The 13,912-nt window shown below is 52.1% G+C and overlaps 1 protein-coding gene across 4 annotated transcripts in view; it reads right to left on the reverse strand.

Annotated features, from left to right (window-relative positions):
• LOC138815961 (POC1 centriolar protein homolog A) overlaps nt 1-13,912 on the reverse strand; it is a 47,323-nt gene that overhangs the window by 20,296 nt on the left and 13,115 nt on the right. For all 4 annotated transcript variants that reach the window (XM_070005376.1, XM_070005379.1, XM_070005377.1 and 1 more), the window contains 3 exons: nt 13,199-13,332; nt 6,412-6,480; nt 3,639-3,737 (listed from right to left, as the gene is read on the reverse strand). In XM_070005376.1, the coding sequence (XP_069861477.1) occupies nt 3,639-3,737; nt 6,412-6,480; nt 13,199-13,332 (302 nt within the window). The remainder of the gene's footprint in view (nt 1-3,638; nt 3,738-6,411; nt 6,481-13,198; nt 13,333-13,912) is intronic.

Below are 13,912 nucleotides of genomic sequence, written 5' to 3' on the forward strand. Positions count from 1 at the left end.
CCCAGGGCCTCATGCATGCGAGGCAAGCGCTCTATCACTGAGCCACCTTCCCAGCCCCCCCGCCCCCTAGCTTTTGATGGCCATGGCGGAACAAGTTCTTGGCCATGAATTGAGCACCCCATGGACCTCCTAAAAATCTCGAAATGCCTAAGCGTGCTGTGTGAGGCTTCAGTGCCAGAGGTCCGGAAGGAGCTGAAAGGGCAGAGAGAGACATCCATACCCATGAGTTTGGGGTCATGGGTGTGGTGTTCAAGGGCTCTTTGAGAAATCAGGTGATCCTGGGTCAACCACTAGACCTCAGATGCTATCTGTGAGCTTGGGGCACCGCTGGGCAGCAAGGCAAAAACACACCCCAGCTTTCAGTGAAGAAAACCCAAGTCCTGAAGGGTAAACTTGCTCCAAGTATATACATCAATTGCAATTGTCATGGCAACCTCGCACTACTAATAGATGCTAAGAAAACTGTAGTCAGGTGCTGGTGGCTCACACTTGTAATCCTAGCTGCTCAGGAGGCTGAGGTGTGAGGATCATGGCTTGAAGCCATCCTGGACAGGAAAGTCCATGAGACTCTCATCTCCACTAAACTATCAAAAATGCTAGAAGTAAAGCTGTGGCTCAAGTGATAAGAGTGCTAGCCTTGAGCAAAAACAGCTCAGGGACAGTGCCTAGGCCCTGAGCTCAAGCCCCAGGACCAACACACACACACACACACAAAACAAATTCTCAGTCTGGGAGGATGAAAGTTCTAGATCTGGTTGGTGACAGTTGCATCTGCTTAAGGTCATGCTGAACAATGCCCTTAAAAATGGCTAAAATGGAGCTGGGCACAGGTGGCTCACGCCTGTTACCCTAGCTACTCAGGAGGCTGAGATCTGAGGATCATGGTTCAAAGCCAGACGGGGCAGGAAAGTCCATGAGACTCTTTATCTCCAATGAACCACCAGAAAACCGGAAGTGGCGCTGTGGCTCAAGTGGTAGAGCGCTCACCTTGAGCTGAAGAGCTAAAGGACAGCACCCAGGCCCAGAGTTCAAGCCCTACGACTGATCCCCCCCCCAAAAAAAGGCTAAAATGGCCCATTTTATATTAGAGTTATGTATATTGACAACAAAACATAACATAGAACACACCCCTAGCTCTCTTTCCTCTTCAGAGAGTCTCACACAATGTATGTTTGGCTGTGGCATGTCCAGAGGAGCCCCGCACATCCACTCAGGCCCTTCAAAGGGCCAGGGTGATGGTATGGTAGTGCACACCTGTATTCCTGGCACTTGGGAGGCTGAGGCAGGAGGATGGCAAGTTAACGACCCCTACAGCCTACCTATCATTGACAGCCTGTTTCAAAGAATAAAACAATACACGGAAAGACAAAGGGGTTTATGACAAACAAGCAAAGAGCCCCGACGCCAGCCCGGAATGACTGCAGGAGTCGCGGGTTGCTTGGGAGGCTGCAGGGGTGGCAGATGTTACATAGACATGAGGTCCTCAGAGCCTGCAGACACTTAGGACTGAGTGGGTACTTTGGGGGTTTTTTGTTTGTTTTAGCCTGAAATCCGGGCCTGCGCGCTGTCCCTCAGCTCTTCAGCTCAAGACTGGCGCTCTACCACTTGAGCCACAGCGCCACTTCTGGCCTTTTCTGCTTATGTGGTGCTGAGGAATGGAACCCAGGGCTTCATGCATGTGAGGCCAAGCACTCTACCATTGAGCCACCCTCCCAGGCCCGAGAGAGAGAGAAAGAGAGACAGAGAGAGAGAGAGAGAGAGAGAGAGAGAGAGAGAGAGAGAGAGGGTACTTTGCAGGGGGGCACATGGCAGGGTTCAAACCTACTTCCCGGACTCCAGAGCCCATATCTGGTCCCCCATTTAAGCCCTACACAGAGATGCTCAGTTGGCAGAGTTGTGACGCTGGCTCTGATCTGGGTCTAAAGGGGACAAATGGCTGTTTCAAGGCCAGCTGAGCTGTTCACACACCCACGCCTTAAAGCCCATCCTCTGCTCACCCCACCACCCCATGACTTCATCCCGACTTTCTGGACCCCAAAGCTTCTGAGACACAAGGATGCCCCAAACCCCATCTCGGAACCAGTACTGAAAGAACAAGAGGCAAGTCATGAAAGGTTATTTCCCTAGAAACTGTAAGGAAAAGAGCATGGAATTTACCCCACCTGGTGTTTGCTAAGCACTGCCAAGAGGCAGACATTAGCGCATGCTGCCACCTGCAGTGGGGACTTTGTTCAGCCCTGTTCAGGGGGGCCAGCACAGGTGTTCCCCACCCCCCCACCCCCAGAGACTGGAGCTGCATCTTATCCATTCACTACGATACAGGAGGAGCGGAGGAGCAGCACAGGCAGGCGGCTCTGCCGTGCCTGGCTCCGCTCAAGTGCCCCACAGACTAGGAAGTGTAGGGGAGAGGGCGGGGACGCTGGAAGAGCCTAACCTTATGGTTGGAAAGGCTTCTGCAGGTGGACGATGAACTGGCAGCAAGATCACCGCGCAGGCCCGTCATTTCAACAGACACAGAAGCCGAGGGCTAATTAGCAAGTGCCAAGGATGAATAAACCCTCCCAACGATGGCTGTCAACTAGAAGGCCCAAGCTTGGACATGGCTCTAAGACCCATCTGGATCTATTCCTAGAGGCAGCCCAGGGCATGGAGGAAGGGCAGGCTGAGGAGGCTTCCTTGCTCTATTCTGGGCCACAGCCTTGACTTGCTGGTGGATTTGGGCGGGTCACTTCCTGTTGTTCAGGCCAGTTTCCGCCTGTGGGGGAGGCCAGGCTGCCCGTGAGGTCCAATAGGGGAGAGTCGCAGACCACAGCCGGAGACCACATACACTTGCCACTCTCAGGGCTCTGCCATCGCCCCTTAACATTCATTTCAGCTACCGACGAACGTGACTTTACGTAAGGAGGCCGTACCCATGAGCAACTTTCTTAGATATTTGTCAAAATATATTCGCCGTTTGAATTCAAGAACACTGAATGTCCTTCTAGCAAGAGAGGGTAACTAAAAATGGCTTGCGGCTGAGGAACTTCCTCTCCATGGTTTTAAAAGGGAGAAGTAAAAGCAAAGGGGGGTGGGGGGAGCCCTTTCTCCTTTCCCCTGACAGTGACTAGGCCCTGAACCCTCTAGGAACCCCCTGCTCAGGTCCTGTGGCTTGGCATTGTTTTCCTCAGGTCTAAATGTTGTAACAGATTGTGCCACAGAAATACCGCCCCTACCCAAATTGGGGACAGGGGAGTTCCCGCTAGGTCCCTGCCACCCTTTTTTTTGTTTTTGTCTCTCGTGGGGCCTGAACTCAGGGCTTGGGCGCTGTCCCTCAGTTCTTCAGCTCAAGGCGAGCGCTCTACCACTTGAGCCACAGCGCCACTTCTGGCTTTTTCTGCTTATGTGGTCCTGAGGAATCGAACCCAGGGCCTCATGCATGCGAGGCAAGCACTCTACCACTGAGCCACCTTCCCAACCCTCCTTCCCCCCACCCCCCGCCAGCCTTTTATGTCTCCCTTGTTCGTTCTAGATCCAAATCAAGCACAAGGACCCAAATAGTATTTGGTACGTGATTAGATCTTACCAGTAACCAGTCCAAGCCTCCGGTGCCCACCCAATCACAGAGCCCAAGGTAACATACCAGCCAAACTACTTACCAGATTCCTTGCCGAGTCGGCCAGTGCAGCTGGGGGCCTCTGCCCTTTTATGATTTCTCCATAATCAACAACATCAAAGTTACTCTTCCAAACCATTACCTGCCAAGGTACAGAGAATAAGGGGAGAAAAATAGCCTTTTAAAAAGTGGTACAAAACTGGCAGAGCATCAGTGGCTCACACCTATAATCCTCAGCTACTCAGGAAGCTGAGAGCTGAGAACCACGATTCAACGTTAGTCGAGCAGGCAAGTTCACGAGACTCTTATGCTCAATGAGCTACCAAAAGCCTAGAAGCGGAGCTGTGGCTCAAATGGTAGAGCACTAGCCTTGAGCACAAAAAACTTGCCATGAGCTGAAGGGCTGAGGGACAGCGCCCAGGCCCAGAGTTTAGGCCCCACAACTGACAAAATATAAAAAATAAAATAAAAATAATAATGGGTTTAGCCTGGGAAGGTGGCTCAGTGGTAGAGTGCTTGCCTAGCATGCACGAAGCCCTGGGTTTGATTCTTCAGTACCACATAAACAAATAAAAGCTGGAAGTGACACTGTGGCTCAAGTGGTGGAGTGCTAGCCTTGAGCAAAAAGAAGCTCAGGGACAGTGCCCAGGTCCTGAGTTCAAGCCCCAGGACTGGCAAAAAAAAAAAAAAAGGTTTAATCATGACATTTTCATATAAGTGTACAATGTACTTTGGGTGTATTTCACAAACACACCACCATCACATTCCCCTCTCTTGCCTGTTCCCCCTGCCCCAACAAAAAGAGTCCCTCTTGCCGGGCACCAGTAGCTCACACCTGTCATCCTAGCTACTCATGAGCCTGAGATCTGAGGATCATGGTTTGAAGCCAGCCGAGGCAGGAAAGTCTGTGAGACTCTTATCTCCAATAAACTACTCAGAGAAAGTGGGGAGTGGTGCTGTGGCTCAAGTGTTAGAGAGCCAGCCTTGAGTACAAAGAGGTTCTCGGACAGCGCAAAGGCCCTGAGATCAAGCCCCAGGGACAGCGGGGTGGGGTGAGGGGGAAGGATTCCCCTTTATGCTCATGTTTCTTGTTTTTGCTGTTTGTTCAAGATTCCAATGACTTATTTCATTGGCTGAGGCCCTGGCTGCACCACCAGGATGGCATGCCCCTGTGAACACCTCTAGCCTCAGCTCTGTCTGGGGTGGCACAGATAGCGGTTATTTGCACCAAGTCAGTACATCGTCCCTGTCAACGGGGGAGGTGGTGGACACCAGACCAGATGGGTTAAGGTCCTGGCTCCATCCCTTACTGTGAGGCCCTGGCCAAGGAACTCGGCCCCATTGCCACAGAGCCCTCTTTTGTGAAAAAAGGATCCCAAGTCCTACTTCACAAGGGGCTGGGAGGGCCCCAGGACCCAGCGTGGCAGAGACCTGGTATCCTAAGGCTAGTTAGTATGCTGAGCCATAAACACCCCACTCTTGAGTCGCTCGAGTCTCCTCCCCAAGAGCTGCTGGGAGCCGCCCTGCTGGGGAGCAAGAGCACCCCCTGCTGGAGGCTTGGGGCCATGGCCAGCGGGGGAACTTGCAGGACCCCTTCCAGGACGGCTGCCTTAGGCCATCAACAGGAGTTGTGGACTGTGGCCAAGCAATCGTGGGAGGCCACAGCAACCCAGAAACCTACTACTCCACGTGCCCTGGCCACCATCCCTGAGACTGCACAGCTAACCACCCTCCCCAACCCCCCCCCAGCAACCAGAAACACTGTTCAGTGCCAAGCACCCCAGAAAAAACAGCCACCTAGGGGGGCTCTCATTTGTCACTTTACAAAAGAGCACATTGGCATACACGTACACTGTGCAGAACGAAGGCTGAATAAATTCCTAGCCACAGAGTGGCTGGCATGCATGTGAAGGAGTAATGCCCAAAGTCACTCCAGAAAGCTCTGGAAGCAAACTAACATAGGCAGCCAGGAGGGCAGGGGCATAGCTCAAGGGGCAAAGCACCTGCCTGGCAAGTGCAAGGCCCCAAGTTCAAATCCCAGAACCATAACAAATAAGTAAACAAGCTGGGCGCCAGTGGCTCACGCCTGTCATCCTAGCTACTCAAGAGGCTGAGATCTGAGGACCGTGGTCTGAAGCCAGCTTGGGCAGGAACTTCCCTGAGACTCTTATCTTCAATGAGCCACCAGAAAACCGGAAGTGGCGCTGTGGCTCAAGTGGTAGAGCGCTTGCCTTGAGCTGAAGAGCTGAGGGACAGCGTCCAGGCCCAGAGTCCAAGCCCCATGGCCAACAACAACAACAAAAAAGAAAATGCTGGCCTTCTGACCAGTTCCCCCGAGGGCTGGGGAGCAATGGAGCTGCAGGCAGGTGCTGATCCTAGCAGTACCACCTGCTAGGACCCAATTTCCTCACTTGCAGAGTGAGGAGATGAGGGTTTGTATCATAAGGCAGTCAGGAGCATTAAGTAAGGACATGCTGACTGTATTACCAAGCCTGAGGGCATAGCCAAAACCTTATTTGTTTATAATCAGGAAAAAAAATAAACAAAGAAGTAAAAAAAAAAAAAAATTCGGCTTTTTTTTTTGTGGTAACCACAACCCAGCCTCCTTCCCATCTATTGCTGGTTTCAACAGGAAAGGCTCCAAGACACTGTTACCAGGCTGCGGGAGACCTGCTCTGGGTAGCAAAGATACTCCTACCCCGAACTCCAACGGAGTCACAGAGAGCCAGTACCGCCTGCCCCACCCCCAGGCAACCTCTAGTCTTCTATTGGGTCCTCAGCAGCATCAGCTCAGATTCCTTGACGTTTTTTCTTACCTGTTCATCAGAGCCTCCAGAAGCAAAATACTCCCCTGTTCTTGAGAAGGCAACAGTGGTGGCAGGTCCCTAGCAGAAGATACAAAAGTGAACAGGTAGGTTAGTCTACTGCCGAATGGCTCATTCAGAAAGGGGCAGCAGGGGCTGCGGCACCGGTGGCTCACGCCTGTCATCCTAGGAACTCAGGAGGCGGAGATCTGAGGATTGAGGTTCAAAACCAGCCTGGGCAGGAAAGTCCATGAGACTTTTTTTTTTTTTTGGTCCGTATTTTTTTTTTAATTGTAAATATACTGTACAGAGGGGTTACAATTACATGGGCAAGATAATGAGTACATTTCTTATCAAGCATTGTAGCCTCCTCCTTTGTTTCCCCTTCCCATCCTATCCTCCCTCCGCCCCCCTCCATGAGACTCTTCTCTCCAATAAACCACCAGAAAACCAGAAGTGGTGCTATGGCTCAAGTAGTAGAGCACTCTCAACAGCTCAGTGACTGGCACCTAGACCAAATTCAGGCCCCACAACTGACAAACAAGAACTAGAATGTTGCTGGGCACTCAGGAGGCTGAGATCTGAGGATAGTGGTTCAAAGCCAGCCTGGGCAGGAAAGTCCAATCATCTCTCCAATTAAGCACAGAGAAAAAGCTGGAAGTGGAGGTTTGGCTCAAGTGGCAGAGCACTACTCTAGAGCAAAAGAGCTCGGGGACAGTACTTAGGTTCATAGTTCAAGCCCCAGGACCGGCCCACACAACGTGGAATGTCAGAGATGCATACCAACTTTGCCAAGAACGCAGCCCTGAGAGCAGAACTCACCCTTTGACTCAGGACCAATACTTCCCTACTGCTGGCAGACCTCAGAAGCCAATGGTTCACGGGACAAGGTACAATATGGGGTAGAGGTGGCAGGAAGGTGCTGAGCAGTGGACCAATATGACAGAGTCCCGTGACATACATGCCATTTTCCTTGTAATCAGGCCTTGGGGGTGGGGGGAGGGTAAAGGTAAAATGTGCCTATCTGAGCCGGGCACCAGTGGCTCACGACTGTCATCCTTGCTACTAAGAAGGCTGAGATCTGAGGATCAAGGTTCAAAGCCAGCCCAGGCAGGAAAGTCCATGAGACTCTTATCTCCAATGAACCACCAGAGAACCAGAAGTGGAGCTGTGGCTCAAGTGGCAGAGCGCTCGCCATGAGATGAAGAATTCAGCGCCCAAGCTCCACAACCTACCCCTCCGCAGGGGCTCAGGACAGCATGACCATCTGAAGAGGAGTGCTAGAGCCAGTAAGCATGTCCCGACTGGGAAGGGAAAGCCATTTCTTCCCCAGAGGAAATGAAACCCATTCCAGAAAAATGCCCCAAGCAAGAACTGGCCACCCCTCCACGCCTGTACCCCTCTTTTCCTCCCCGTCAAAATTTCATTATAAGCAGTGGCCGGCATTCCCCAGGACAGATCAGGAGAGCTCTTTCTTAGATGAGGGACAGCACCACTACTGTGACAAAGAGCAGGACAGGGAGAGGCAAGGGCTCAGAAGCCCACAAGGTGGGTTCCAGCAAGAGAGCCGGACCTGGAGACAAGGGGAGCCCTGGGAAGCTCCTGCACAGAATGCCAGAAAGGACCCGGTCTTGGCTTGAGCCAGAAAAGGGACGTGGAGGCCAGGGAACAAAGGCAGCTTCTGCCAGCTCTGGAGCAGGGCAGGCGGAGAGGCATCGCCTGGGACAGGAAGGCACATGCCCGCCCATGCTTCTGGAATCCAGCTATGCTCAGAACAGGATGACAAAGAAGACACAGTCAACACCACTTCGCCTGCAACTAATCCACCTCATCGGAGGCCAATTCGTGCGGTTAGTCTTCATGAATCGGGGAACAGAGCCGTGGGCCTATGCCTGCCTGCCTGCCTGCCTGCCTGCCTGCCAGCTGCCGCCCTTCGACGTAGGGGGAGCCCCAGGCTTGGGCACGCCCCATCCTAGCAGCCCCAGGAATCTTAAGCTGCCATTAACTAGGATAAAGTGGATCCACTTTTACTGGTGGAGAACAATGCCGACTAAACATCAGTGAGAGTCAGATACCAGATACCATGCGCCATGTGACTCCCTTTGCGTAACACTAACACTTGGGCCAGGGCGTGGGGCAGACACCCTTGCAGGTGGACAATAAAGGCCGGACAGATGGAGGAGGTGGAATCTCAGGTAACTTTTACTCGATTCCTGGAAATCTGTGTCATGCTCAGACCTTAAGTTTTTTGGTTTTTTTTTTTCTGGTGGTCCTGGGACTTGAACTCAAGGCCTACGTACTGTCTTTGAGCTTTAACTGCTCAAGGCTAGTGCTCTACCAGGTAAGCCACAGTTCCACTTTTGGCTTTTTTTTTTTTTTTGAGTAGTTTATTGAGACTCTTCTCATGGACTTGCCTGTCCTGGCTGGCTTTGAACCATGACCCTCAGATCTCAGCCTCCTGAGTAGGTACGATTTTCAGACATGAGACACTGGTGCCCAGCTATCCTTTAGCTTCTTAAATGAGTATATGGCATTATATTAAGACAAAAGCAAAACAAGCCAGGAGCTGGTGACTCATGCCTGTCATCCTAGCTACTCTGGAGGCTGAGATATGAGGGTCTCGGTTCAAATCCAGCCCAGGCAGGAAAGTCCAAAAGACTCTTATCTCCAATTAGCCACCAAAAAACCAGAAGTGGCACTGTGGCTCAAGTGATAGAGCCCTTGCCTTAAGCTGAATGAGAGTGCCCAGACCCAGAGTTCAAGTCCTACGACTGACAAAGGAAGGGGGGGGGAAGAGAGGGAGGAAGAGAGGGAGGAAGAGAGGGAGGAAGGAAGGAAGGAAGGAAGAAAGGAAGGAAGGAAGGAAGGAAGGAAGGAAGGAAGGAAGGAAGGAAGGAAGGAGAAGGAAGGAAGGAAGGAAGGAGAAGGAAGGAAGGAAGGAAGGAAGGAAGGAAGGAAGGAGAAGGAAGGAAGGAAGGAAGGAAGGAGAGAAAGAAGGAAGGAAGGAAGGAAGGAAAGAAGGAAGGCAGGCAGGCAGGCAAAACAACAAAATGATTTTAACCTTGAGGAAAAATAGAAGAGGAACAAAGAGAAGGGAAGAAAACCAGTATATAAGAGTTTCAAAAAAGATGGCCCTTTGCCTGTCTGTCTTTATGGAGTAAACTAAGACAAACAAAAGTGTTCTGCACAGACCCCACCCCAGCAGCCTAGAGCACTGAGAGGGCAGCAGTAAAGAGCAGTCTCATCGGATCGGATCACCAGTGTCCTTGTTACCCTCTGTTTGTACAAGTACTTGCTATGATGTTTGCCCAAGGATGAAATCACCCCATGACAAATTTCTTAGAGCATGTCAGCTTTGCTAAGCACTGCATGACTCTACAGATTGGACTCTCCAATGGTGACGCCTTTGAAGACCCAGATAAGTGAGGCCCTTGTCCACCTGCTCTTCTCTCCAATGCTCCTGCCCACCAGACGGCAGGCACATGGGCTTCGCAAAGGTCTTCTCTTTCTCCGGGCTCTCTATGTAGTGTCCGCCTCAAGTGAGCTCTTAAGTTGGTGATTTTTTGTTGTTGTTGTTCTTTAAGTACCTTCATTTAAGGCTATAAATCATCTCTGATTATGACTTCAGACCCAAGAAGTTTCTACGATGCAATGTTAATACATCAGGTCTCTGCTTCGGGCAAGGATGTTGCTGAATGCCTAACCTCTGACAACAGTGACCACAACAGCCACCCTGGCACAAGCCCAGCGAGGTGACCTCACCCGCCAACTCCTAACAGCTGGATGCCAGCAGCTCACACCTGTAATCCTAGCTACTTAAAGAAGCTGAGACCTGGAGGATCATGATTCAAAGCCAGACTGGCCAGACAAACTCTTGAGACTTTTGTCTCCAATTAACTATCAAAATGCCATATGGGTGGGGACAGGAGGGAAAAACTGGGAAAAGAGCAAGGGAAGGGGAGACATGGTTCAAAGAGATTTGTAAGCTGGGTGCCGGTGGCTCACGCCTGTCATCCTAGCTACTCAGGAGGCTGAGATCTGAGGATCGAGGTTCAAAGCCAGCCCGGGCAGGAGAGACCATGAGACTCCTATCTCCAATAAATCACCAGAAAACCGGAAGTGGCGCTGTGGCTCAAGTGGTAGAGCGCTTGCCTTGAGCTGAAGAGCTGAGGGACAGCGCCCAGGCCCAGAGTTCAGGCCCCATGATCGACAAAAAAAAAAAAAAGCTTTATGTTGATTTACACACACACCCTGCCAACAAACAGGATGTCACACATATGCCCCTGAGTCAGAGATAAAAGCTTAGTGACTATCAGACCCATGGGAACATGTGCTCAGACTGCTTCCTCTTCCAGCCCTAGAGGAGGCTCCTGCAGTTAACTGGAGCCTAGCAGGGCCACTGCAATCCCATGAACACAGAATGGCAGTGCGGGCTGCCCCGGGACAGCGCCTGGGCTGCCCCAGCAGCCCAGGACACTTGCTCCTAGCTCTTGACTCTGTGTGCGTGGCAGGAGACAGGGGGAAAAAATGAGTTCTTCTCTCTCTTCTCATCCCTTACCCTTTTCCAAGAAGAGCTCAACCATGTAGACTAACTCTCACTCTGCTGGACATCAGAATAACCCTCCAAAATGAAATGATAGAATAAGAACTCAGGGGAGAGGAGGACAATGGAGGAGAGACCGGGAACTAGTGACTCACAACTATGATCCCAGCTACTCTCAGGAGGCAGAGATCTGAGGATCACTGGTTCAAAGTCAGGTTGGGGCAGGAAAGTCCATGAGACTCTTTATCTCCACCCCCAAAAAAGGCCAGAAGTAGAGCTGTGACTCAAGTGATAGAGCACTAGCCTTGAGCACAAAAGCTCATGGATGAGCCGGGCACTGGTCCTCATGCCTGTCATCCTAGCTACTCAGGAGGCTGAGATCTGAGGATCATGGTTCCAAGCCAGCCTGGGCAGGAAAGTCCATGAAACTCTTATCTCCAAAGAACCACTCAGAAAACTGGAAGTGGCGCTGTGGCTCAAGGCGTAGAACGCACACCTTGAGATGAAGAGCTGAGGGACAGCACCCAGGCTCAGAGTTCAAGCCCCACAACCGACCCCCCCCCACCCCCCCCAAAAAAAGCTCAGGGATAGTGCCCAGGCCCTGAATTCAAGCCTCAGGACTGGCACAAGAAAAAAAAAAAAAAAGGCAGAGCCTACCCACAGTCACCCAACACACCAAGAACCACATTTCCCAGCCTCCTAACTCATGGCACCCTGCCCGCAGCTCTGCTGACCTCTTCATGGAGTTTCCTACTGCCTAGGCCTTGAGCCTCAGGCATAGGTACTTGGGGTCGGATGATTCCAAGGAGCCATTTCCTGTTCTCCATACCCCCCAAACCCTTAGCTGTCCCTCAGTCTAGTCCTCACATGTCCCGGTTTAACAAGGAGAGGCTCCTGGTCCCCATTTCATTCCTTTGTCATTGCTTTGTCTTTACGCGCTGAGTAATGCACCAGAACACCAGGAATGATATTTTACAACCCACAGGGAAGGGTCCTTGGGCTAAGAGGGGCATCAGCTGTTTAAAGGGCCCTCATAAATGAAAAGAAAAGAAAAAAACAAACACATACACAAAAAGACCCTCACAAAGGGAGGGAAAGTCCTGGGTGATGGCTCGACATGCACCTGCTAGCAGATTTCTCAGAAGTGCTTTTGTTCTATTCAGGGGAGGCAGAAGAGGTAGCAGCATTCACAAGGTCTGAACTGCCCTCCTGGTTCTAAGTACAAAATTGACTATGTGTCAATCTAACTCATCAGTCGGAAGGACTAACAGAAGTAGCCCTCAGGCGGCCGCCACAGTCACCCCAGCCCAGCGTGGCTGCACTTTGCAGCTGGATGTGCTGGTCCGGAGAGAACACCCTTGAGATGCTCCAGACTCCAAGGAAGCAGAAGAAAAGGTCCCGCCCCCACCCCACAGGTCTGGCCAACCAGCTCTCAGTTCCCTAACTCAGAAGGCCACAGAACCCCAAACCATACATGGCTCACAGAGGCTGCTGGGCTCAGGACACACGAATACTCCCAGGGCCGCCCTCAGCTCTTGGCGGCCTGACCTGCTCTTCGTGAGGTCTGTCTCCAGGTCACAGGTGGAGGAAGAGACAAACCTGAAATCTCTGGGTTCCACTCCCCCTGCCCTACTTGAGTGTGGTGATTCTATCCCAATGGGACACGGGCCTGATGACCCTGGGAATAACCAGTAGACCAAAGGATGCCTGGGCCTCTGGAGGAAGGATTAATCCATGAGAGAAAATTTGCTAACCATGCTCAGACCCCTCCCAACTTGACTTCCTTATTCCTCTCAGCCAGTCCAGCCAAGGTCACCAGCCAAGGTCATGGGAAGACCTCCATCCTCCCTGCCTCTTGGAGGTCACATCTCTGCACCTCCCTCTAATGCCCAGGCTGTAGAGGGCAATGGCAGGTAAAAGGGACAACCCTCGCTGAGCACCGGTGGTTCACGCCTGTCATCCTAGCTATTCAGGAGGCTGATCTGTGGATCATGGTTCGAAGCCAGCCTGGGCAGGAAAGTCTGGGAGATGTTTATCTCCAACTACCTACTAAAAGGCTGGACATGGTACTGTGGCTCAAAGTGGTAGAGCAAGGAACAGCCTTGAGCACAAGAGTTAGGGGCTGGTGCTCAGGCCCCGAGTTCAAGCCCTAGGACTACAAACAAACAAAAACCCATCAGTTGGAGCTCAGCGATCACACTGGCCTGGAGGCCGTGCCTGGCTCTGTGCCACTCAGCACGGGGCAGTGCCGCTCACCTGATGCCCGTGGAGCGTGTAGAGGAGCCGGCCCTCCATCAGGTCCAGGATCTTCAGGGTTGAGTCATTGGAGGCTGTGATCAGGTAGTTTCCCGATGGGTGGAAAGAGAGGGAATTCACGGCTGCGCTGTGCACTGGAAGGGTGGACAATGGGGTCAGGTGCTGGCTGAGGCCCCTCAGGTGATGGCAGATGTGGAGACAGGCAATCGGAGCTAACGGGCCCTTGGCACACGTCTGTCAGGGTTGCTCAGAAGAGTTGTGGGGAGCCCCAGGTGGATATCCCAGCAGAAGAACACCACCAAGGGTTGGGAGAAGACTGGTCAGCAGAAGGCAGGCAGAGGGAGACAAGGGGATGAGGACACAGATGTGCAAGCCAGGGGAAATCGGGGGATTTCTTCACCCTTTCCCACAACGCTGAGCAGTCAAGCTGGAGGGGCAATTACCCCAACATTGCCGAGACATGTCATTTACGTTGGCATTTTAGGAAAACTAGATGCTCAATGGTAGCATTGGCCTTCAGGAAAGGAGGCGTGAGGGACAGGGTGGCCAAAGGCTAAGATGCTCTCAGAGCCAGTCAGGCCTGGGTTCCCACCCCAACCTCCTCACGGGCTCACCTTAGGAGGCCTTCAACAAAACCCTTGACTGAGGCTGGGAAGGTGGCTCAGCGGAAGAGCATGCTTCGCATGCAGGAGGCCCTAGGTTTGATTCCTCAGC

Source organism: Dipodomys merriami, unplaced genomic scaffold (genome assembly GCF_024711535.1).
Source record: "Dipodomys merriami isolate MVZ:Mamm:240054 unplaced genomic scaffold, mDipMer1.0.p SCAF_68, whole genome shotgun sequence".
NCBI classification, from domain to species: Eukaryota; Metazoa; Chordata; class Mammalia; order Rodentia; family Heteromyidae; genus Dipodomys; species Dipodomys merriami.